The sequence below is a fragment of the Desmodus rotundus genome, chromosome 10 (genome assembly GCF_022682495.2).
Source record: "Desmodus rotundus isolate HL8 chromosome 10, HLdesRot8A.1, whole genome shotgun sequence".
In the NCBI taxonomy this organism is placed as follows: domain Eukaryota; kingdom Metazoa; phylum Chordata; class Mammalia; order Chiroptera; family Phyllostomidae; genus Desmodus; species Desmodus rotundus.
In genome coordinates this window covers 64,755,329-64,780,575 of record NC_071396.1, presented here as the reverse complement: position 1 = coordinate 64,780,575, position 25,247 = coordinate 64,755,329, and the positions used below count along the sequence as shown (strand labels likewise).

Genomic DNA, 25,247 nt, shown 5'->3' with positions numbered 1-25,247 from the left:
ACACGGTCTAACTCTAGTCTTTTCAGCACTCCAGGTTTTGTTGTCTCACCTGTGGGAAAAAGAGAAAGGGGGGGCGAAAGAAAAGAAAAAAAAAACAAAAACACACACACACACAAAACAAACCAAAAGAAAGATGGGAAGGAGGGAAAAAGGAAATAGGAAAGGAGGAAAGGAAGGAAGGAGGGAAGAAGGATTAAAGAAAGATCAGAGGCAAGATAAGAAGGAATTTTAGCAAAAATTAAAACATAGAAATAGATAAAAGAAGGCAGGAAGAAGACATAAAAATGGTAAAGGATGGGAGGAAGAAGGAATGAAAAAAAAGAAAAAAAGAGAGAGGAAGAAGGAATTCAGGGGGAAAGGAAAAAAAAAGAAAAAGGATAAAAAAAAAAAAAACAAAAAAAACAAAAACAAAAACAAAAACAAAAAAACCTTCTGTTGGCTTTAAACCGGTCAGGTTATTTCTGCTGGTGTCCTGTCTGTGCAACGGGAGGGGGTGTTTGGAAGGATTGGTTTCACTTTTCTCTCTTCCTGGGTCACACTCTTCGCTGTTTTGTAAGTGTGGTCCCTGGCAGTCAATCAGTCCGTTGATCAGCCAATCCAGCTGCTTTGGCTTGTGACGCGTGCGCGCGCAGCAGGGGAATCCAGCCGCTTTGGGTCTGTGACGTTATTTTGTGCCCTGAGCGCGCAGCCGGCGGACCAATAGAGCCGCCAGGGCTTGGAACGCTGGCGCGCAGGTGGCGGATTCAGCCGCCTTGGGGTTAGGACACTCGCCAGCAGCTTTGTATTTAGAAAACAGGCACCCAGCCGGCCCTGTGCTTGGTGAGCGCGCGCAGCCCGCTGAGCCACAGGCTCTGTGCTTGGGGGCCCGATCCAGCCGCCCTGGGCTTGAGTCTCTCGGGCGGGCGGGGCCGCCCTGGGACTGAATCAGGCGGCACTCGGTTCCGAGGTTTTGGGCCTGTGGGTAGAGCAGCTAGACTCTGGTCCAAATTATCTCGGAGGTTTCAGGTGTGGGCGCCCCTCCTGGGTTTCAAGTGTGGGTCCCGTTCGCTAATCTGCTCGCGCGCGCGACCGGACCTCAGGTGAGCGTAGCAGTCCAGGGGTGGAGGGGGAGGGGCGCCAGGGGCCTCGGCTACTACCGAGAGTTCTCTAATTAGCCCCTGAGTGTCTCTATTTTCTTTTTCTTTTTGAGAAATTCCTCCTTTTCAAGCCCCCCTGGTCTAATCAAGCACCTGGCTGCTCACAGCGCAGCCTGGCCCTCTCCCAAGACTCCTGCCGCAGCCCCTGCGCCAGGGCTGGCGCTTCTGCCGCCCTTGTACCGCGCGGTCCTGGGTCCCGTGGACCTTATTGTCCTTCAGCACTCTTCTTACCGTCAGATCTTTCAGTGTCCTCTATCTTTGGTCTCTGATCTTCGTATATGCTGGAATACTGTTGGCTGTTCGCTCTGCTCCTCAGATCAGCTAGGTATTTCCCTGGCGTTGAGGGGAAGTGGACTCCGCTCCCACCTATGTTGCCGCCATCTTCCTCAATCTCATCTACCTTTTAATTAAACTAGTGTGAAGAAGAATTTTGACCTTATTTGCTCTTAAAGCTGAGCTATAATTCCCAAATCTCCTGGGAATATTAAGTAACACAAACTCCATCTAAATGACTTTTTTCTTGCCAAAGTCGCGCTTCTAAAGCACCATTCTCCTTTCAGGGGCTTGACTCGAGTGCAGATGAAGCTCACCAGTGGCCTGGAGGAGCAAGCCAGGTGGCGCGCTGCCACCAGTAGGAAGAACCTGCACCTCCCACCAGTGAAAGTGAACACTGAGTACCAGAATGCTCCAGTCTCAGTTCACAAAACATGGTCAGACTTATTTTAATAATAACTTTTAATCAGATTAGTAATTTTCTTCTTTCTACTTCATGCTAAGGAATAATACATACTGACTGGAGAGATGCTTCTGTCTAGAAGGACTGTCCTGTTAATAGGAATGACAATCACAACAGGATTATTTTGTGGAATCAACATGACACCACATTCATAGACCAAAGCTCACAAGCCCAGGCAGATGATGACAGCTACCTGTCTCTTTAAGTAACTTCTTTGCATGCCTTGGGTGGATGAAACAGTGTACTTGGTTCTGAAAGTGTAAGTAAGGTTTTAGTTACTGTGAAAAAAAATGCTTCTCTGCTGCTCAGATGACAGTCAGTACAAGACTTTACATCATAATTGGGCACAATTCAGAAGTGGAGATGACAGGTACTAAGGGAGTAAGAGAATAGGTATGGTCCAAAACTCAAACCTGAGTTAAAGCAGTATAACAAAACCCTTATCCTGACTCCTTGCTCCTACAGCACTTGGTTCTCCCTCCACACTAAGGAACACACACTGCTCAGATATGGAGAGGACATTTCTGGGCCTCTCCTAGGATCTTCTGAGATGAGTGGGTGAAAGGGACCAGGTTTTAGGGGAGTTTGCTTTTGGGAAGGACCTTCCACCTCATGCTTTTTTATTTTCTACTTTTGTAAAGCACAGAGCACAGGAAAGACAAGTGCAGCATCTGACTACGGTTGCCGCCACAGAACATCACTCCCAAAGGCTCTGTTTTCTGGTTTCTCCCAGGCTTTTTGGGAAGTACTGGACACACTAAGCTTGGCACCTTGTGGACTCTGTCAGACAACGTGTCATGATCACTGAGGCCATCTGTTCTCAGCATGTCCTGTTAAAACATTATTTTAAGTCCATGAGGAAAAATAGGAAAGAAGAGCCTAAAGAATAAAAGGAAAAAATCTAAATAAAAATGACAACAAAAACATCTCTAGGAGTTGACCTGAAATGATAGTTATCTGATTGTTCATTTTCTCCTGCAATTCCCATGTCCTGAAGCATTATAGCAGGATTAGAAATATACTCTTAATGATCAGTTTCATGGAAAAGCCTAAAATAATTTCTTTGAGGATGTATTTGAAAAGACCATGTCTAGAATTTTCAGAAATTCTACACAGCTGCCTGAATGTGTTCTGAGAGGAAGCATCCTGTCTGAGGTTTCTGTCTGAGTGCAGGGGAGAGCCAGGCCCTTCTGGTCTATGCCAGGATCATCACTGGGGATCAGTAGCTGATAACCAGCCATCTGCTCTCTTCTTCTAAGTCAGATTTATAAGAAAATTATTGGAGCAATTGGAACAGCAATTTGTAACTATAGCAACCAAAATACCACATTCCAAGTTTTATTTCACTAAATGGGTCAAATACATGTATATATCTGTTTGGTGCAAGCCAGTGTTTCATTCACTGGTCTGTCAGCCATCATGCGACTGGTAGTGGGTGGATTACCTGATGTCTCTTCCTCCCCTTCTTCATCTTCATCTTCCTCATCCTCCTCACTGTCTTTCCCAAGCTCACCCTTCTCCACTTTTTCAGAGCATCTCTCTGGTTTCCCCTCACCAAACTCAGACAACTGCTTCGCCTCTGGCTTATCCAAGCTGGCGGTCAGACTCATCATGGCAAGGTCTGGGAGACTTCCCTCAGGGTGGGCCAGTCTGTTGGCAGAGAGCAGGGGCGTCAGAAAGGGAAAGGGTACCAGGGGACATTTGAGTGAAGGGCAAGTTAAAGGAGGATGAACAAAAATGAACATCAGTGCATGTGCACAGGCCTTGCAACGTGGGGTTGTTAGCGTCTTGTCACTTTTTTTAAAAGCTCTTTCTAAAAACAATCTGTAAACTCACTTAGGGTTTGTTATCTCTTCTAATTCAGATTGTAGTGATTAGTCAGTAATGAGAGCTACCAACACCTAAACTTGACATTTTTCCCAGAGGAGAAAATGGTCAGAGTTTAGGATGTAGAAGCATGAAATGGCATCATGTAGAGCAAGCATTTCATGGCTTCACAGGGGGACTTACTCATTTTGGTGGATTGGTAATTTTTTCTTGATGCTGCTCAAAGTAATTGAAATAGAAAGGAAAAAAGGAGATGAGAACAGAAGAATTATAAGGAGTATCAGAGATCACACATCATGCTACACATCATCCACTATTGCATTCCTGTGTGCTGGTTGCAGTAAGTCCTAATGCAAATGCATTCCAGGGGGGCATCAATAGCGTGCTTCTGCCAGGAGCCCTAGGCTTGGCAACTGACTTGAGAGTGGACAGGACTGCAGGTTGTAAGGGAGAGAACATATAAACTACAGAGGCAAACCATGTCATGCTTTTTTAGTAATGCAGCAAACCATCCCACAAGAATCAAGTCATTCACATTTTATATAGGTTAAAGAAAAATTCTCAACTGATGTGTGCTTTCAGTCGCTCTCTGCATAGACTCCTCCTATTCTGACATCATTTGAAGTGTATGAGATGGATGCTAAATGCTGTCAGGAGAAGGATGTCTGCATTGTGTTCCTGTTCATGGGCCCAGGTGTGACCTGCTGTATTAGCCTGGAGAAGCCAGCACGTGAGTGCCGAGTGAGAACGAGGGATGGTGCTGCCTCACTGACCTGGGACAACAGCAGGGCCAGCACAGCTCTTTTCACAGTGGATGGTAACAAGTGTGATCTTTCTCCTGATGTTCTTAAAAAGTTTTTTTTTCATATTCAAATGAACATTTGAAGGAACATTTGAGGGCAATAAAGTCGGTATTAGGAAAAGGCCTACTGGAAATCCTGGGAGTCTTCTCTATTTGTCATAATTAATCTATGTATATCAGCTTCATTGTAGCAGGATGGACAATTAATAATGTTATTCTATCTGTATAATTGTGGGTCCTGAATAAATTATTTAACCTTTCTGGAACTTAATTTATTTTCTATAAAATGAGGAAATTTGGCTAGGTAAAAATCTAAACTTACTTGCAACTTGTTGTTATATTTGAAACATGCCTATGATGTTGGATAATTGTTGTAACGAATCTACATTGTCCTTCGACTTCTAGAAAGGTTATCATTCAAAGGTAATTACTTTTAACAGAGTGTCAAGCGGGTAAACTAAATAATGTCAGAAACAGATTATTAATTGAATGAAGAAATACCCTTCTTCAACATTGGAGGAAGGAGGTATGCTGACATATTTTCTAAAGCTAGCCAATTGACCTTCCCATCTTTGGGAAAATTCCCATTCTTGAAACTACAACAGTGAATCTTACACACCAGCAATGGCAAATCACATCTCAGCATACATTTCTACTTTGTCAGAACTCTACATATTAAATGGTATTAAATGTAAACACAGTCAGGTGTTACACAATTGTCAATATTTATGTGTTCTCTTCAGCATTGCCAGGGTATGGCATACTGTAAGCGAGAAGATAACTTTTTCATTATGACAGGAATGTGGCAGCTTTTACTAGAGAAGTATGACCATCTCAGAGTGTGTTTCTAATGTCTACATTGACACTGACATGACCTGACACTGACAAAACAACTTTCCAATAATTAGTGCTATTTATGGAGTAAAACAGAGACGAGGCTGTTTCTGCACATGCCACTGTGACTACCTAATAAAAGTCCTCAAGGAACAAGGCCCCGAAGGGCCCTTCCATGCCCTGTATATTGAGGGGAGATTACTGAATGAAGGACTCAAAGCAAAACACTAGAGTAAACCTTTTGAAAGTACATCCAGAAGATCTACTTCTGGAAAGTTGTACTAACAGTCTAGCAGATATCTGGGACTGGGTAATGCTGGGGAGAGAAGAGAATTTAATTTCTGTGTCTAACGCTGTTGATTTTTGCTTTGACATAATCCTTATGAGGAAACAAGTCCTGGGTGCCCTCTAGTGTAGTGTAGCTTTGTGAGCTTGTAATAAATGATGAAAAGAGAAGGAAGGGAAAACATGTATCAGGCTATTATTTCTTAGTTTAGGAGTTTAACTAGCTGAGACATTTCACCGAGAAAAATCTTTGTGTATATGAAAATGTTTTCAATGTATGATTAGAGTTTATTATTTTAAAAAGACACCTACATGAATCCTTTCATTTTTCTTTCATTTTTCTTTTCATTTTTATCACAGCATTTTTGGAGGTAACACAGAATATTGTTAAAAACATGTTCATTGGAATCAGAAAGAAAGATTTGAGTATCAACTACACAACTTACTAGCTAAGTGACATGGCAAAGCTCCTTACCCTGTTTTTTAAGGCTCAATTTGCTGACCTGTAAAGTGGAATAACAGTGCCTACTTTATAGGATGTTGTGAAAATTATGGTGATTTCTGTTAAGGGCTTAAGCAGTGTCTAGTACACAAGAATATTTTTAATGTAAGAAACTACCTGCTAATAGTAGATTTTCATATACTGTTTTGATACTCTGTCTGATAAATTCATGCTAATGAAGAGGCAAAATTAGAAACATGCCTTTGCAAGGGACCACACAATCCCAGACACTGGGGGAAGTGCTGTATTTGGACTGAAATTCCGTCACCAGGACATTCATTAACAGAACTTGTGTATTAAAATGACCACCCTAAAGAAAAAGAGCAAATGTTTCTTCCTCCTGAATCTGTCTCAATGTTCTCAACATTCTGAGCGCTCTGGTCTGCCTGTTATCCGCCACCACTGCATTGGCCAGGGGTGGGCTGCTGCAGAGGTGGGGTTGTCTGCACAATACTGGCAGACAGAACTATAATCAGCAGCTATACTGATTCTCCAGGAAAAAATGTACACCTTAATTTAGCCTTCCCCCCACCTAGCAAATTAAAAAAAAGAATCTTGATTTTTCAAAAGCTACATTAAAAATCACATTCTACTAAAAACATTCCCTAAAATGTCCAGCTAAGGAACTTATAATCCTGGTAATTTTTTACTGGTTGTCATATGTGAATTACCTAATCATTACAAGAAGGGCTTCCACACAGACATGGTGATAAACTGAATTATCAGAGAAGACCCCTCCCTCCTACTTCCATGAACTGCACCATTTCTCATGCCTTTCATCACAGGGAATTCATTTTCCTCTGCATTTTCTTTAACCATGCCTGTACCTTTGTTGCCTTGTTTTTATTATAATTCAGGCTCTGAGCTTTAATTCTCTCACTACTTGTTAAATAAAATCCTCTCATTGACTATATCTCCTTTTATATGTTAACAAAACAGATAATATATTATTTTCACCCACTCTTTTGTTCATTCTTCCGCAGCTTTGTAGAGTCCTCCATGTATGCATTTTTCTATGTATGCCTACATTATTGTATTCTAATTATGATTCTGAGGACTCTTCTCTTGAGGGCAGAAATCCAGTCTTACTCTATTTATCTCCCTTGCAAAATGTAGCATTGTGCTTAGTATGTACTATGATTCATTACATGTTTGGTGATTAAATTCTATGCATTGGAGAGTCATTCTTATTTGAAAAAAAAAGAAATAAATTACATTGCATGGAGAATTGAAGAGGTTTAATTCTGTACTAGAAACTGACTTTGAAAAGCCACATATTAAGTTACCATATTTTTTGTACTATAAGACACACCTAGGTTTTAGAGGAGGAAAATAGGAAAAAAATTTTGAAGCAAAAAGTGTGGTAAAATATTTAATAACATCCTTTAAAGCAGAAATCCTTTTCTGCTTTGGCATCTTTCCACAATTGCAGTAGATTCAGCAGGAGACTACAGTACACTATCCTATCTTTCTACAACAAAATACAGTAATGACAGAGCTATCAGCACTGTGTCCTTCATAGTTATGGGGGCGCTGTAGCCGAGAACATCAGTGGAGGGCACACTGTTATGGGGGGATCTGCTGCTGACACTGTTATGGGGAGATCTGCTGCTGGAGGGTCACAGGCTGTGCAACACTCTTGTATGGGGACAGCAGTTTTGCACAACCTGTGTGGCTCTGCAGCTGTTGCCAAATTACAGCTCCCATCATCCCAACCTGTCCAGGCATGATGGGAGTTGTAGTTTTGCAACAGCTGCAGGGCCACATTGACAGGTGACCCTGCAGTGGAATTTGCCTATGTTGATGTTAATGGGGGACACACCAGTCACATGATGGAGGCACGTCAGGCCGAAGGCTTTCTTCTCCTAACACGCCTGCACTGCCTATATCCTCCTTCCTAGTACTATGGTATGCCACAGCGGGAACTCCACTGCTGCCTCCCTTGCTTCAGGGCCTGCAGCATCACCCCACTCCTGCCACCCTGGCTTCCTGCAGCGGTGACCCTGTTCCTGCCTCCTGTGACTCCGCTCCACTGCCACCACCCTTCCCCCACCCGGCCCCCAGCGAGCCAGGCAAGCTGCATTCGGACTATAAGACGCACTCCCATTTTCCTCCCAAAAAGGGGGGAGGGGGAAGTGCGTATTATAGTCTGAAAAATATGGTAGTTCCTATTAAAGAAAATGGAAATTCTACTTTTGCAAAATCTCCATCTGGATTCCATTTATAACTGTTCTGATTTGGAATATGTGGTAATGTAAACCACTCACTCCATTCATTAGACTACTACAAAAAAGATGTCTTGCAAATTTATAGTGTTTATAATATAATTAATATTTAAAGTAGGATATTTATACTGTTTCAGATTATTTTGTAGAGCTTATAAGCAGTTTTAGAGACTGTGCAGAGAGGAGCAAGTGATTTGTAAATTAAATATCACATCTTAAACACATGTGGTACTATTTCCTCCAAAAGAAACTACAAGTCAGGATGGGAATGCTTCTGTTTCTGTATATGTGGGGAAAATAACTATTACTCCTGCTAAAAGTGTTCTAATATATACTGATTGCTAATTCAGTTAGATCTTCCCCACAATTACTTGTATCGTCACAATTTTATCAGTCATCCACTGTCCTCAACACTTTACCTTCCCTCACACTTTATAAGGTAATATCTAAATTTTAATTAACCTTTAAATTTAATTAAATTTAATATTTAAATTTTAATTAGTTGAATGTAGAGCATTCTTTTACCCAGAACTTGCATTTATAAGCACATTATTTCTCTTATAAAACAAAAAAAACCAACACTGTACATAAAGAAATAAATTATGGGAAAAATAAAGCTTTGCTTAATAAAAGTATTCACATTATCATTCAAATCAACTGTAGGCCCCGTTCAAAACTGAACACACATACTGAGAAATGGGTTTATTTGGTAACATTTTTTTCTGGAGCATAGCTTTGGCCTTTATTAACGTGTTAACATTCAGACAAAAATCGGAGATTCCACTAGAAAGAGGATAGTGCTAATGTTGGAATGCTTTGAGGTTTTAATCATTTTGGATGGTTTTAAATCGTGACCATTCTAGAACTTGTAGGTGAATTCACAGGCCTTGTAACTAGGGGTAACAGGCATAGGTTTTTCTCAGGTGATGAGTCTGGGACAATCAGACTCACTGCCTGAGAGAAACTTGCATCAGGCTCTGCCTACTGAGCCCATCAGAACAACTCTTGTCCTCTTTGGTGTCCCAGCCATCTCTTCATAAAGCAAATGGTAAATACTTTATGAAGAACACAGAGAGAGAAAGAGAGAATAGACCCTTATGTTTGGAATGATGTGATTTAAATAGTTGCTCAAGATTTCTGCTTGGAGTCTATAGTTTACTTCTGTACCTATCAGCTAAAACCCTGAGGTTGACTTGCACTCTTAGGTTGTCAACAAACTGGCTTCCAAAGGTAACCAAACAGTCCTCACACCTCCTTCTTCTGTAATCTGCACAATGATGCATTCATCTTTCACAATTTTTAAAGAAGTTCAACCTCCTGAAGTTTGCTATTTGGTTGTCAGCCTTAGAATTTTACCTAAAAGTGAATAGAACAAAAAACTAACAAATCTTCTAAAGAGTTATTAGTTAATTGAGTTTACTATAAAATAAGTGTTTCTATTACCAAAATTACTGGCTTTATTACTAATGATGAAGTATGGGAATGGATATTTTAATTCACCTAGTTAATAAAGTATAAATAGTTTTAGTAAATGAGATCCAAAAGAATCTTTACTCTGTACTCTTGGGCACTTGAGGACAAATACATACATAATACTATCAATGCTGACTCCTTATTATGTGTAGTCATCTGCATTTTTATCTCCCCAGCTAGGTGACATGCATCTAAGATAGGGCCATGTCTCAGTGCCCATCTTTGTATCTTTTGTGGTATGCAAATATATTATGAAATCTAGTGATATAAAATATCATTCTGTAGTATGTTGATCTTTTAAGTAGAGATATATTTGAAGAAATTGATGTTTTAATTTTCTTTTCACCATATATTATTGTGACTATTTTCAATTTATTAATAAATATCCATTAAGGGTCAACTAATGGGTAAGGCCCCAAGGTAGGTGACATGTGGATACCTTGGTGATTTATACAGGGACTCCAGGCCTGAGCTGCTGACACCTCTGGCCAGGGAGATAAGACAAGCAGGCAGCCAGAGGGCTGGTAGGCAAGTGTCAGGAGGCAGCGATAAGAGAGGGTTATGGAATTCAGAGGAAGGGCAGTTCCATTTAGCTGGGAGGTTGGCACTTATGGGCAAGTTTGTGGAGGAGGTGGTTCTTGAGCTGAGCTCTTAGTTTTATGTCCAAGAAAAAGATGGGCTCTCGGGCAAACCTTGAACTAATTCTACCAAAGAATGAAATTAATGGCACATACATTGGAACCAATACAAAAGGCTGAGCACCAGCTGAAGACCCTCATCAACCTCCAAATTCACTTGGCAGCACCATTTGGTATAAACATCAAATGGTTTGATTTGCAAAATACATCCATGAGCATACCTGAAGACCATTGTCTACTATTTGATGACATAATTTTTCACTTACAAAAGAGTAAAGTGTTTTTAACACACCAAGAGACTGTTTTTTAACAAAAATAAGAGATAAAACATTGAAGTACCCACCTATTTATTATTAGATATACACGCCCATTGACTTTGGCATGGCTACGAGGTGAGAGGTAAAAGCACAAGGTTGCATGCGGTGGCAATGGGGAGACAGGTGGAGAGAGAAAGAGGAGATTGTTAGAGATGAACGAAGTAGACTGTGTCTCGTAAGCTTTAGAGCATCAGGTGTGTAATCATCACATGTTTCGTGCACTGAAGAACAGTCTGGACAGCGAGATTCAGTAGCAACGTGAAATTGGACATATTCAGGAAAAATGCTTGAATATAGCAAGTCTCTCCATTCTTCTTGTCCCTTCCCATCTTACACACTTTATTAAAAATCTGTAATGTTTAAATTTTCACAATACACTTATCAAATAAAATACAATCTTAAAGATTAATTCTTGTTACTTTTCCATAATTAAAAAAAATTCAGGAACATGTATAAAGGACACAGGGACAAAACCAAAGGCAGGTAGGATCAAGGGTGGGAAGTGGGATGGCTGGGGTTGGGAGGAGTGGTAAGGGTAAAATGGAGATAACTATACTTGAATAACAATAAAAAAATGTGAAAAAAATAAAATCCTACTAAGTCACCATATTAACATATTATTCTCTAAGGTTTTCTAAAACAAACTTAAAAGAAGTCATTTTGTTTCTATATGCATCACAATACATTCTAACAAATTACAGTGATGGATATTTAAATAATGAATATTTAGTGCATTATTATTAAGTGTGTATAATGTCAAAATTAATTGTGGTATACTATTGTATATTTTATAAATATATAATTGAAATTATAGCCCCGAGAATACCAACGAAGAAATAGTAATATTTTCTTCTTATGTACGTCATAAAACCTTTACATAATGCTAACTGCAAGTTCAGTAAGGAGAAACACACTAGTTTTGCTCCAGACACGTGACAGTTTCCTAGACTGCCTATGTGTGTGCAATGCACATGGCACACACATAGCACACACATAGCACACACGTGCAATGGACAAAACAGGACAAGACCAGTTGAATCTTTGTAGAAACAATAGTGCTTGCTCAATTAAGAAATGCACTGAATTAATTATTCCCAATTTGGGGGTCTTCTTTATTAAAGCATCTGCTAAAGAGGTAGGAGAGAGAAAGCAAAGTATGACAATCTCAGCTCTGAAGATATTTCTTTGTCTTCATCATTTCAATTTGAATGTCATCAATGACTAAGACTCCAGATATATATATATATATATATATATATATATATATATATATATATATATATATCTGGAGTGTGAATATATATATACTAAGAGTTGCTAAAAAGATGGGTTATGTATCATATGTTTGAAGTTAAAATTTGGGGACTTTTATATTAAAGTCTTCTTGTATGAAGTTCTAAAATACTAAATTGGAGTGAGTGCTTCAAATTTCTTCAAATTTCTAGAAGACTTTTTTTTCCTACAGAACTAAAAATGAAATCCCATGTACCTAAACTCGTTAACAGCTGACATTATATACTCTCTCCTCACCCTTTAAAGTTTATTGGAAAATTAACTGTTAAAGGAGTGCTGAGTGATAAACCAAAGCTGGGAGGAAGACAAGCAGTGTCCTCAAACTGCTACAGGTCATTTAGACCTTTTTTTTCTTTCTATAGTGGGGAGAGTAAGGTGTGTAAATGTAATAGCTAAGGAAACAGGGAAAATGCATCTTGACATGAGGCTGTCCATAGTCCTTCCCCAGAACCTATGATTAAATAATATTTTATTTTGTTATTTTTTATTTTTAAGAAATGTTGAGGTGATGTCCCTTGTAGGACTTGGTAGCTTCTAGCTAAATTATGCTGTTGTCTCAGCTATGACCTGACACAGGAAATGCTCCAAACTCTCCCAATGGTTAACATATATGGAGAACTGCTGTTAACACCAACAACACTGCTCTTGGTGTTCATTAGTTCCACAGAACTAACTTTAACTCCATTCAAAAGACTTCTACACTTTCTAGTACTGCCTAAGAGTTTATTCAATAGCTCTATTATTAGCCAAGCCATGAAAACACCTTAATGGAATGCTGTATTTAATTAGTTGGCTTTATCTTATTAGTTTTTATTCATTTTCAAAACATGGACCCTCATACATATTATTTAACAAAGTTTTATGATTCAGTAACTTGAAATATTATAAAACCTTGTATTTTTCATTTTTTCCATCAAACCACAAATGCATTTTAATATACTGGGTTGACCAAAAATTTAATTTTTTTTGTAAGATGGCTCTAGTAGCTCTTAGTTGTCTTCAATTTCATTCATTTCATTTTGTTAGATTGTATTGTAATAACTGTCATGTCAATGTGCATTTTTTAAAAACACCAAAATTGGTGAATTTTTGTGTAGCCATTTTAATATCAAAGATGGAATAAAATAACCATTTTTGGCATATTATTTCAAAAAAGGTAAAAATGCAATGAAGTGCAAAAAAAGATTTGTGCAATGTATGGAGAAGGTGCTGTGACTTATTGAACATGTCAAACGTGGTTTGTGAAGTTTTGTGCTGGGTATTCCTCGTTGGATGATGCTCCATAGTCAGGTAGACCAGTTGAAGTTGATAGAGCTCAAGTAGAGACATTAATTAAGAACATTCAAAGTTCTACCACATGGGAGATACACTTAAAATATCCAAATTAATAAAGTTATTAGTGAAAATGAAAAATGTGTCTTTTATTTTATGGAAAAACCTACAGACTTTTTGGCCAACCCAATATACACTTAAATGGAATTCAATTTTCATGTACCCTCCATCTCAAAAATTGTGAGTCCTTAGGCTGGTAAAATCTTTGCTGAGTTGTATTGTTTCCTATATTATGATCATGAAAATCTGTATTTTTCTGGAAAAATCACGATATATTTCTACTTGATTGTGTGAGAGAGGATTCAGACATATGATAATAAAGGATAATGTCAAGCAAACTTCTATACAGTGGAGAAAGTTTTAACAATAAGGAAATAAAGATGCAAAGGAAAAAGGGCATTTAAAAGAAAAAATTAAAATGGTATCACTAGCAATTAGCAATGATTACATTTCTTTTACAAATACTTCAAATCTACTCTGTTGACTAAAAGATTGTTCCTGATTATTGAATACAACTTTTAAAAAATATGATGAGGGTTTGTAATTAAATAAAGCATTTTGTATTATCAAAGTTAAATATCAAATTCTAGTTTTGTCCACAGGTATTGAAAACATTCAAAAGAATCATTAAATAATAATTTTTCTAATTATTGACAACTCTTTTTTCTATGTAGCATTGTTTTTATAAATTTTTAGAGTTATTTCTCCTGCTAACAGGTTTGCCTCCCCTAGGGGTCCCCAAACTTCTCGTTCTCTGACAGTTTTGCTTTATTTTTAAAATTTATTTTTCAACTACAGTTGACATACAATATTATATTAGTTTCAGGTATACAACATAGTGATAACACATTTAATTTCCCTATAAAATGATCACTCTGATAAGCCTAAAAACTACTTTATGTTTCTGAATGTTTGATTATCATTGAAGGCAACCACTTACCCCATCCATACCCTTCTCCTTCTGAGGTGTGGGGAGGTGATAGGTTTTAGCTGAGCTTGATTATTTATGGTGTCAAGATAGGATAAGAAATATAGACTGGCTGATGCCTCTTGGTTCACTGGTAGGCGTTTGGAGTATGCTCAGAATGAACACTAAACATAACCTTAGGTTCAACAAAATGCAGCAAGGAAAAAATCTGCTAGTCATAAGTAAATAGATAAAATTATAAAATGTTTTTCATCATCCAATAAAAATGTTTTGGAGTTATCCATAATTCCTTCTCCTACTACAGCAGAAAATTGAAAGTTTGTGCATGATGAAATATTAAATACTTCATTTTCTTTTGATGTACTAATTTTTCCTTTGAAAAAAAGTTAAGAGGAATTTTCATCAGTGGCATCTATATTTTTTAATACAGCCCTTGGCTTTCTTAGTTACTGAACAAGTGTTTTTCCATAAACTGAATCATAGGCTAACTATGTAACAGAGAAAAAAATCAGTATTAACATTCATTAGAAGAACTATGGTAATTTTCCTGTAATACAACCAGTTGAGGGATTTGTGATAATCCATTGCGGTCTCAATACACATGGGCAGGAAAAGCAATATCCCCTCTATTACTTGTAAACATTTTATGGTTATTGATGCAAAAACAACAAATTCTGCCCATAATTTTTTAGTGGACTCTCACACACAATCCCTTCCTTACTGGTTGTCATCACAATAGAAAGCTCATCCTTTGAGTTAGCTAGAATATGTAAATTTCCTAAAACACATCACCAGCCTTGACACAAAATATACATCACCAACTGTAAAGTATTTTACTCTGCACAGCTACTCTGAATCTACTCTAACTGACTATCTGACTATCATGGACACTTTACATTAATCAGTCATACACAAATCATTACCAATTGTTTCAAAAAATGTCATCAAATATCCCACATTTTTTTCTTTTTACTCACAGGTAAAGTTTTACTCATGGAAAGTTCAAGGCTGAAACTCTAAGTTAGATTATTGTCTTCTTGCAAGGTGGCTAAGGGAAGATGGGGAATTAAGGCTTCTTTCCCATTAACTGGAGGCACACGCTTCTTGCTTTCACTCACCTGTAGATGGCGCTGTCTTCTTTGCTGGGAATGGAATTTAGGTCTGTGAGTTCCAAGAACCGATCATGGAAATAGTGAAGGTGTAAAATGCACACCAGCAGAAAGGAGGTTGGGATGAATATGCGAGTGAAGAGTTCAGCCACAGTGAACTGTTTTAAGCCAAGATCCTCAAGCCTGTAACACAAAACAAAACAAAAAGCAAGAACCTTTCTTAGGCAACGAAGACACATTCTCTTCACTGTAAATTACATCAGTCTTTCACCTTGGCCAGGCACACACTTCATTGCATCCCTCACTCCTATATGTTCCAGTTTGGCTTTTGTTTCCAGCAATCCAATTTACCGTTTTCACAGTGGTCACTAACAACCTAGGTATTGCCAAATTCAGCAGCTGCTTTTCTCTCTTTGTTTAATTTTGCCTCTAGTCCTTCATGAAACAATAATGGTCTTCATGAAGCCACATTGTCCTGATTCTTCTCTTTTGTCACTATCTCCTTTTCTATTGCACCTCCAAATGCTGAAATACTCCCAGGGCTCAGTGTGAGTCCTTCTCTGGCTTACTTTTCCCCTAGGAAATCTCACCTCCTCCTGGGGATTTAAATACCATCTTTACATCTATGACTCAAATGTGCATTTAAAGCTCAGGCTTTTCCTGTAGACTCCCACACTGAAATGTCTACTGAAAATTGGCTGTTTTATAGTTATTTCATATTTAGTGTTTTTGAAACAGTATTCTTAATTTCTCTATTTTCCTCAGCCAAGTTGTTCATATCCTCTCTCTGCTTGAGTCTCCCCTGGTACAAGCGTCTACTCCAAATTCCAAATTCCAAAGCCAGGATGTCTTCCTTGAGTTTTTTTGCCTTCACATCTCATTCATCCATTTTTCCTTTACTGCCTACACATCTCTTAAATCTGTGCACTTCTGTTACCCATCTCTGTCGCTGCCTATTGTAGGTTAAGTCTCATTCATGTCTCACAGGTTCACTGATATTGACCAATGAGCAGTCTTCTTGTTTCTACTCTTGCCTCGTTATTGGGAACTGCCCTGCCTGGTTTCAGAGGCTGTAACCCCTCATGGTTAAGGCTGAGTCAGAGTTGGGACCATAAGCCACTAAGGAGACAAAGCTTATCTCCCTGGCAGAAGTGCCACCTCTGCCCACTTAACCCTACTTGGCCCTGAGCTTGGCCAGTTAGCCAATGACGGGTAAGAATCCTCAAGGGAGGATCAACCTAAGACAGGCATGGTCACGGAAGAGGCCCGCAGGGAAGGACTCAGGGGGCTGTGGTAAAAGGGGGTGATGGACCCTCGCCCCTCGGCTTTGAAATAGCCTGAGTCCTCATTCTGTCTGCAAGAAGTCTCCTAATCTCTTGGCTGCCTTACTTCCCTTGCCTGACTTAAGCCTGAAGCAATAACAGAGGGCAGTGCAGTCCTGTGCTGGGAGGGGCAGATTCCCTGGGGAATCAGGCCTAAGAAAAATACATACATTCCTGTGAAACCTACTTAATTTGTACCCTCAGTTTAAGAGATAAGGGTCCAGACCTGAGATGAGTCCTAAAGTTTTATGGCCCTCTAACTAATTGGCTGTAACTCAAAATAAGCCCTCAAAGTTCTCTGTAAATCTTGTATTGTTTAACCCTTACTGGCTGACAATGATTGATGAGCTTTATCCTATTCCTATGTGAATGAACCTAATAAAAGCCCCTGGAGGGAGAGACTCTGGGCCCTTCTCCCCTTGAGAGAAACGGCCACCTTTCCTCCCCAAGCAGCTCATGTCTTGGTAGTCTTTTTCTTCATCCGTGGCGGACCAGGGGGCTGCGTTAAAGCCCCCTGACACCTCATGACACCACTTTTTTTCAACCAGTCAAGGGTACTTTAAAGAATTTAAAAAATTGCACCAAGAATGAAATACCAACCACTACTCTCAATAAGCCATGCATGTCCTGTGTGCCTGGTTGAACTCTCCCACCTCTTCTCCTTCCACTTTCCATCTCCTTGCTCCTGTAGTTCCTCATATGAGCCAGACTCTGTCCCACCTCAGGGCTTTTGCATTGCTCTTTTTGCCTGGGATGCTCTTGTGCATCTCAGATATCAATTCAGACATTTTTCTAAAGACAAGCTCCTTATCCTTTAGGTGGGATTTAAATGACACCTCCTCAGTGAAGCCTTCCCTGACCACTCCATTTGTGTTTAGTACCCCTCATGGTCCACTACATCAGCTCTTTGTTTTCTTCACAGACTCATCATAATTTATAATTAATTTATTTGTACATTGTCTTCTTTTTTTTTGTTTGTCTCATCTACCAGAATATGAACTTCAAAGGGCTTAGATTCTGTTTGTCTTATTTCCTGTTGTATTCTCAGGCACAGAACAGTGTCTGGCACATGGAGGGTATTCAATAAGTAATTGTTGAATAAGTGTTAAATATGTGTTAGTCTAGCTACTCAGTAATCTTTTCCTTTTAATCTTTTCTCTTAGCCACAAAAGTACACTTACCTTATGCCCAATTCTGGTTGGATTTCTAAACTAACTTCAGAAATTTAAAGACACAGATTAGAAAAGGATAGAGTGGTATCTATTACATGCACTGGAAAAATTATTTCATCATCACTAGTCCACAAGGACTTAAAGAAATTTCATTTCCGTGGCATCAACCACTTTTTAAAATCTTAGCACAAGATACATAAATTAGGAGAAGCTGCTGCTTTATATTATGTGTCCATGAACCTACTGATAAACTGGAGAACTGAGCTCCAACTTAGAAAGCAGAAAACATGGCTGGTTAAGTACCGAGCAGGTGCATTTCACATGAAACTGATGTTAGAGAATGTCATTTCATTAAAATGGAGCTGAAAATTCACTAGCAGCCAATTAGCTTTTCAGGCACTATTCACAGAGTCCTTACGATGTACCAAGATCATGGCTAGATAGAGAGAACACAAAATGACTAAGACATAAATCCTGTTCTCAAGGAATGTATAGACATTGATGACACCAGGTTTTACTAAAATCATCATTAAAATGTTTTGATCAATACACATTCAAGTCTTCATCCCTTTTGTTGCTTTTACATCCCACTGTAAACCAAAATTGCTTACTTTTCTTTTTTCAATCCAGTCATATTTTGCCACAGGCCTGGGAAGTTTTCAAACTGATAGGTATATATAAAGATGAGCACCAGCATAGTGTAAATAACCACAGACATCCAAAAATATTTTAGAATTTTCCTCCACCATTCATAGTGTACCTGTGAATCAGACATTAAAATAAACAAACATGAAAATAATTGGGTATAGGAAAACTCACAAAAAATATCTGATTTATTAACTAAGACAATGATATTTACAAGTACTTGAACATAAAATCTATTTAATTTTGTTTTTAAGGTTCTGTTCTTCATCAAGTTGAGTGGATCTGGCTCAGAGTCCCAGTACTACCAGAATTTCCTAATTGTGTCTTCGGGCAAGCTGCTGGACCATACTGAACTTCAGTTTCCTCCTCTGTAAGTACTACTTTGAGAGTTGTTAAAATGGTAAAATGTTTATAAAGCTGTTATCACGTACTCTGGTCTCTAGGAGTTATTCAAGGAATGGAATGGTAGATGCTGCCATCACTGTGTTTTTTGCTAGGAGAAAACTGCCTCAGTTTTGAAATTCAGAGTGGTACTTTATGATTAAAAATGTGAAACCACCAGAGAGAGAAGATGTCTCTTTTTGCCATAAGCCTGTGAATATTTATTAGAGAACACCTCCTTGAATTTTTAAAAGTATTTAAAAACTTTATTGATTTCAGATGAGATATTTTTATGTCTACATGTAAAATACTCTTGTTTATTGTAGTTGCTTTGTGTATTTTTTGGTTGCTTGCAAGAACATTTTATCGTTGCACTTGTTTCTATAATTGGGTTAAAACTTCTATCATCATGAGAACCAAGATGGTGGCATAGGTAGACACACTGTGCCTCCTCGCACAACCAGAACTGACAGAAAATTGAATGGCAAGGAAGTCCGACACCAAGTAGATAAAAAAGAAACATACATCCAGACCAGTAGGAGGGGCGGAGACGGGCACCAGGGAAGAGAGGACTCCTGTGGTCATGGCGGGACAGAGACTGGCAGAGTGTGGGATGAAAAGGGCAGGCAGTCTGACCACTAGCAGACCCTGCGGCCCCACATTTGCGCACAGATAAACCAAGAGGGCCGGACTCAGAGTGGCAGAGAACGGGGTAGGCAGAGCAGCGGGTAGCACCCCGCAGCCCCACATTCGCGCACAGATAAACCAGACCAACGGTGGGGAGTGAAGCAGACCCATAACCCAGGGCTCCAGCGTGGGGAAATAAAGCCTCAAACCTCTGATTGAAACTGCCCATGGGGGTTGGGGAGGCAGCTGGAGAGACTCCCAGCCTCACAGGAGAGGTTGTTGGAGAGACCCACAGGGGCCTAGAGTGTGCACAAGCCCACCCACTCGGGAACCAGCACCAGAGGGGCCCAGTTTGATTGTGGGTAGCAGAGTGAAAGACTGAAAGCTGGTGGAGAGTGGAGCAGGCACCATTGCTCCCTCTCGGCCCCTCCCCCACATACAGCATCACAATGCAGCAACCAGCATTACCCCGCCCCTGGGAACACCTAAAGCTCCGCCCCTTTAAGTAACAGAAGCACCAAGACAAAAAGAAATGGCCCAAATGACAGAACACTTCAAAGCTCCAGAAAAAATACAACTAAGCGACGAAGAGATAGCCAACCTATCGTATGCACAGTTCAAAACACTGGATATTAAGACACTCTCAGAATTGGTTGAATTTGTTTGAAAACTAGATGAAAAAATGAAGGCTATGCTAAGAGAAACAAAGGAAAATGTACAGGGAACCAATAGTGATGGGAAGGAAACTGGGACTCAAATCAACGGTGTGTACCAGAAGGAAGAAAGAAACATCCAACCAGAAAAGAATGAAGAAACAAGAATTCAAAAAAGTGAGGAGAGGCTTAGGAACTTCTAGGACATCTTGAAACGTTCCAACATCTGAATTATAGGGGTGCCAGAAGGAGAAGAGGAAGAACAAAAAATTGAAAAGTTATTTCAACAAATAATGAAGAACTTCCCCAGTCTGTCAAAGGAAATAGACTTCCAGGAAGTCCAGGAAGCTCAGAGAGTCCCAAAGAAACTGGACCCAAGGAGGAACACACCAAGGCACATCATAATTACATTAGCCAAGATGAAACAGAAGGAGAGAATCTTAGAAGCAGCAAGAGAACAGGACACAGTTACCTACAAAGGGGTTCCCATAAGACTGTCAGCTGATTTCTCAAAAGAGACCTTACAGGCAAGAAGGGACTGGCAAGAAGTATTCCAAGTCATGAAAGGCAAGGGCCTACATCCAAGATTACTGTACCCAGCAAAGCTATCATTTAGAATGAAAGGGCAGATAAAGTGCTTCTCAGATAAGGTCAAGTTAAAGGAGTTCATCATCACCAAGCCATTATTATATGAAATGTTAAAGGGACTTATCTAAGAAAAAGAAGATAAAAAATAGGGACAGTAAAAATGACAGCAAACTCACAGTTATAAACAACCACACCTAAAACAAAAACAAAAGAAAACTAAGCAAACAACTAGAACAGAAACAGAACCACAGAAATGGAGATCACATGGAGGGTTATCAATAGGGGATTGGGAGGGGGAGAGAGGGGGGAAAGGTACAGAGAATAAATAGCATAAATGATAGGTGGAAAATAGACAGGGGGAGGGTAAGAATAGTGTAGGAAATGTAGAAGCCAAAGAACTTATAAGTATGACCCATGGACATGAACTATAGGGGGGCAATGTCGGAGGGAGGGTGTGGGCAGGATGGAGTTGAGTGAAGGGGTGGAAATGGGACAACTGTAATAGCATAATCTATAAATATATCAAAAAAACCCTTCTATCATCATTTAGAACTGAATTTGTGGGCAGCAGGAGAGACCTGGATGCTTGAAGTCACTGGGGGGGGATAAAGATGCAGTGGGAGATGCACAAAGGTGGTATTCCCCCACTGGGACTGTGGTCATAGGCTGGGACAGTACCAGAGAAATTGGGGAGCTGGGTGACACCTGGAGATGGGAGAAGAGTTGGGTCTTGATGGACCCTGACCTGGGTAGTCTCTGGACTGGTCAGAGAGTTGAGCTGTGTGGAAAGCTGGGTGCTTGTTAAGAACGATAGGTGAAAACCAGAGGAATTTACTCAAAAAAAAAAAAATAATAGAGGCTCTCTGCTGTTGTTTAAGGAACCCTCAGGCAGCAGCTTGGACAGCATAGAGGGAAGAGTAGGGGCATGATTTTCTCCGAATCAGGGCTCCTCACAAAGTGGGGCAGCAGGGACTCAGAGGGGTAGCAGTTCCCAGAGACTTAATTTAATAGGGGAACCAAACTTCCCTGAAGCAACTTTGAGTGTGTACAGCACCCAGGGCAGGAAAGGGAGGAGGTGGGGAGAGAGTTGCTCCTCATCAGTGCACCTCTGCGAGGCATAACATGTTGGATTAAAGGCACTGGCGGGGCACAGATGGACAGTTGGGGCCCCACAGTGCTCTTAAGGCCTGGGCTGGAGGCTGGGCACCTGTGAATATTGCAGCCTGGACCTAGCCCCCATCCTCAAAATACCACAGGGAAGGAAAAAAGCGAAGCCCACCCCTCTCTGCCTACAACATACAGGAAGACCAGCAGAACTCACTTAGCTGGTTTAGTCAGCAAGAGGCTTTTTTTTTTTCCCTCCAAGAGTGAGACAATAAGACTTGCAGCTGTGAAAGAACCAAAGACAGATCCAGAGATTGATCACAAGGCTAATGCCAACAACTGAGAAACTGAGACAAATTTCACTTTGTTATCCTATACAACTTGCATTTTACTGTTTCTTTTTATTTACTTTTTTATATTTTAATTTCTTTTATTTGATTATATTTTTTATTTCTCTGTATGTTTAGTTTGTTTTGTTGTTTGTTTAATTGCATTGTTTGACTGTTTTTCCTTGTTCTCTCTTTCATATTGCATTTTAATTTTTCTTCTTTCACTTCACTCGCATTCCAATAACATACTAACTATTCTTTGTCATTTATTTTCTGTCCTTTTTATTCAGATCACATATTTCTTGTCATATTATTGTTGTTCCTGTACTATTGTAAATAATTGTTGTTCCCTATAATTGTAAATACTACACAGCACCCCTCCCTGGTCTTGGCCCATTTCACTATCTTCCTGAGCTTTATTACTGTTGTGGTTAACTCTATTCTCTCGCACACTACACCTACTTTCTGTCCTTTACTCTCACTGTATATCACCATCTAACCTCACACAAGCACTCTGTTTTCTGGATTCAGCTCACATTCCTTTATCCTTGAATAAGAGTCTTATCTCTTTTTCACCTTTACAAAAAGTGGCTAGTTGGGTGAAATATCACAGTTATTGCTGTACTTCTCCAAAGGATCTCCATCTGTTCTCCGCTTTTTGGTACTTTAAGTCCCATAGAATACTTTCCCGCTGTCTTAATCCATTTTGCCTTCCCCCTGCCACTGATTACATACAAGATAAGGTGGGAGTTGTGAACACCAGTAAATCCGCTGGAGGAGAGAACCCACCAACAAAGGCACCACCAACAGGTAAAAACACAAGTGCAACAAGAATGTCCACACAAACTGAAGAAAGAGTAACCCTAGAACATCCAGACAAGGATATCAAAGAGACCACACCACTGAATCCCACAGAACTCCTACTGTAGAAGTTCACCCTACAAAAACAGCTAGCAAAGCAGAGCATTAGGAAGTACAGACAGAGCTAAATGAAATGAAGGCAAGCAAACTATCAGATATAGGATTTAAAATAATAGTTACAAGGATGCTCAAGGAACTCACACATAACTACAAGGAACTGAGTGAAAACTATAACAGTATGAGAAAGGAAAAAGAAACTATAAACAAGAATCAGGAAGAAATGAAGCATACAATTTCTGAAATAAAAAGCACACTGGAAGGAATTACAATCAGGTTAAATGAAGCAGAGGACTGAATTAGTGAGCTGGAAGACAAGGTAGAAAGAAATACCCAGGTAGAGCAGCTGCATGAAAAAAGACTTAAAAAATATTAAGATAGCTTAAGGGAACTCCAAGACAACATGAAACACAAAAACATTCAAATCATAGGAATATCAGAAGGGAAACTAAAGGAATATCAGAAGGAGAAGTAAAGAAGGAGAAACAAGGGACAGTTGTTTGAAAAAATAATGACAGAAAACTTCCTTACCCAGAAAGGGGAAAAACCACACAAGTTCAGGAAGCACAGAGGGTCCTAATCAATATAAATCCAAAGAGGCCTACTCAAAGAAACATCACAACCAAAATGCCAAGTTTTAAAGACAAAGAGAATCTTACAGGCAGCAAGGGAGAAACAAGAAGTAACATACAAGGAGCTCTGATAAGGCTAGCAGCTGACTTCTCAATGGACACAGTTCAGGCCAGGAGAGAATGGCAAAAAATATTACAAGTAATGAAAAGCAAAGGCCTGCAACCAAGACTACTTTATCAAGCAAGGCTCTCAATTAAAAGGGAAGATGAAATAAGGAGCTTCTCAGACAAAAGAAGGCTGAAAGAATAAACCTCCAACAAACCAGTACTGCAAGTTATGCTAAAGGGACTGCTATAAGAAGAGGAAGGAAAGAGAGAGGAACACAGATACAATGGGGAAAAATCAATAAGTACCTTTCAATAACAACCTTAAATGTTTATAGATTAAATGCTCCAATCAAAAGACATAGAATAGCAGAATGGATGAGAAAACATGACCTGCACATATGCTGCCTAGAAGAGACCCACCTCAGAACAAAAGACTTACAAAGATTGAAAGTGAAGGGTTGGAAAAAAATACTCCAAGCAAATGAACAGGAAAAACCCCCTGGAGTAGCAATACCTATATCAGACAAAATAGACTTCAAAACAAAAGCCATAAAAAGAGACACAGAAGGACACTTCATAATACTCAAGGGAAGAATCCATCAAGAAACATAAATATTGTAAATATATATGCATCCGATATAGGAGCACACAAATATATAAGGAAAATCTTGGAGGACTTCAAGAAAGATATAGACAGCAACACACTTATACTAGGGAATTTTAACCTGCTACTGTCAAAAATGGATAGATCTTCCAAACAAAATATCAGCAAGGATATTGTGGCATTGAACAATGCCGTAGATAAAATGGACTTATATATATGTGTATATATGTGTGTGTGTGTGTGTGTGTGTATAGTGGACTTCTATAGAAGATCATACACCATGATCAAGTGGGTTTTATATATATATATAAAACCTTTCATCCCAAAGAAGCAAAGGATACATTCTTTTGCACATTCAAATGCACATTCAAATGCACATACATTCAAATGCACATCGAACATAGACCACATAATAGGACACAAAACCAACCTCAACAAATTCTAGAAAATTGAAATCATATCAAGCATTTTCTGAGGTTACAAGGGACTGAAACTAGAAACAAACTTCAAGGAAAAAAACTCAAAACTTTGAAATTCATGGAGATTGAATAGCATGCTATTAAAGAATGAATGGATTAAGAATGAGTTCAAGAAAGAAATCAAAAAGTTTCTGCAAACAAATGAAAATGAACTCACAACAACCCAAAACTTATGGGGCACAGCAAGGCAGTCCTAACAGTGAAGTTCATAGAGATACAGGCCTACCTAAAAAAGATAGAAATATTTCAAGTAAATAACGCCACATCTACAAGAACTGCAGGAACAACATACAAAGCTCAGAGCAAGC

At 39.3% G+C, this 25,247-nt stretch overlaps 1 protein-coding gene across 1 annotated transcript in view; it reads right to left on the bottom strand.

Annotated features, from left to right (window-relative positions):
* Window positions 1–25,247, bottom strand: part of PIEZO2 (piezo type mechanosensitive ion channel component 2) — a 504,531-nt gene that overhangs the window by 109,065 nt on the left and 370,219 nt on the right. Inside the window, exons 16-20 of the mRNA XM_045187937.3 lie at window positions 18,543–18,691; window positions 15,447–15,620; window positions 10,802–10,843; window positions 3,883–3,915; window positions 3,317–3,522 (exon numbers count right to left, since the gene is read on the bottom strand). Coding sequence (XP_045043872.2) covers window positions 3,317–3,522; window positions 3,883–3,915; window positions 10,802–10,843; window positions 15,447–15,620; window positions 18,543–18,691 — 604 coding nt within the window. The remainder of the gene's footprint in view (window positions 1–3,316; window positions 3,523–3,882; window positions 3,916–10,801; window positions 10,844–15,446; window positions 15,621–18,542; window positions 18,692–25,247) is intronic.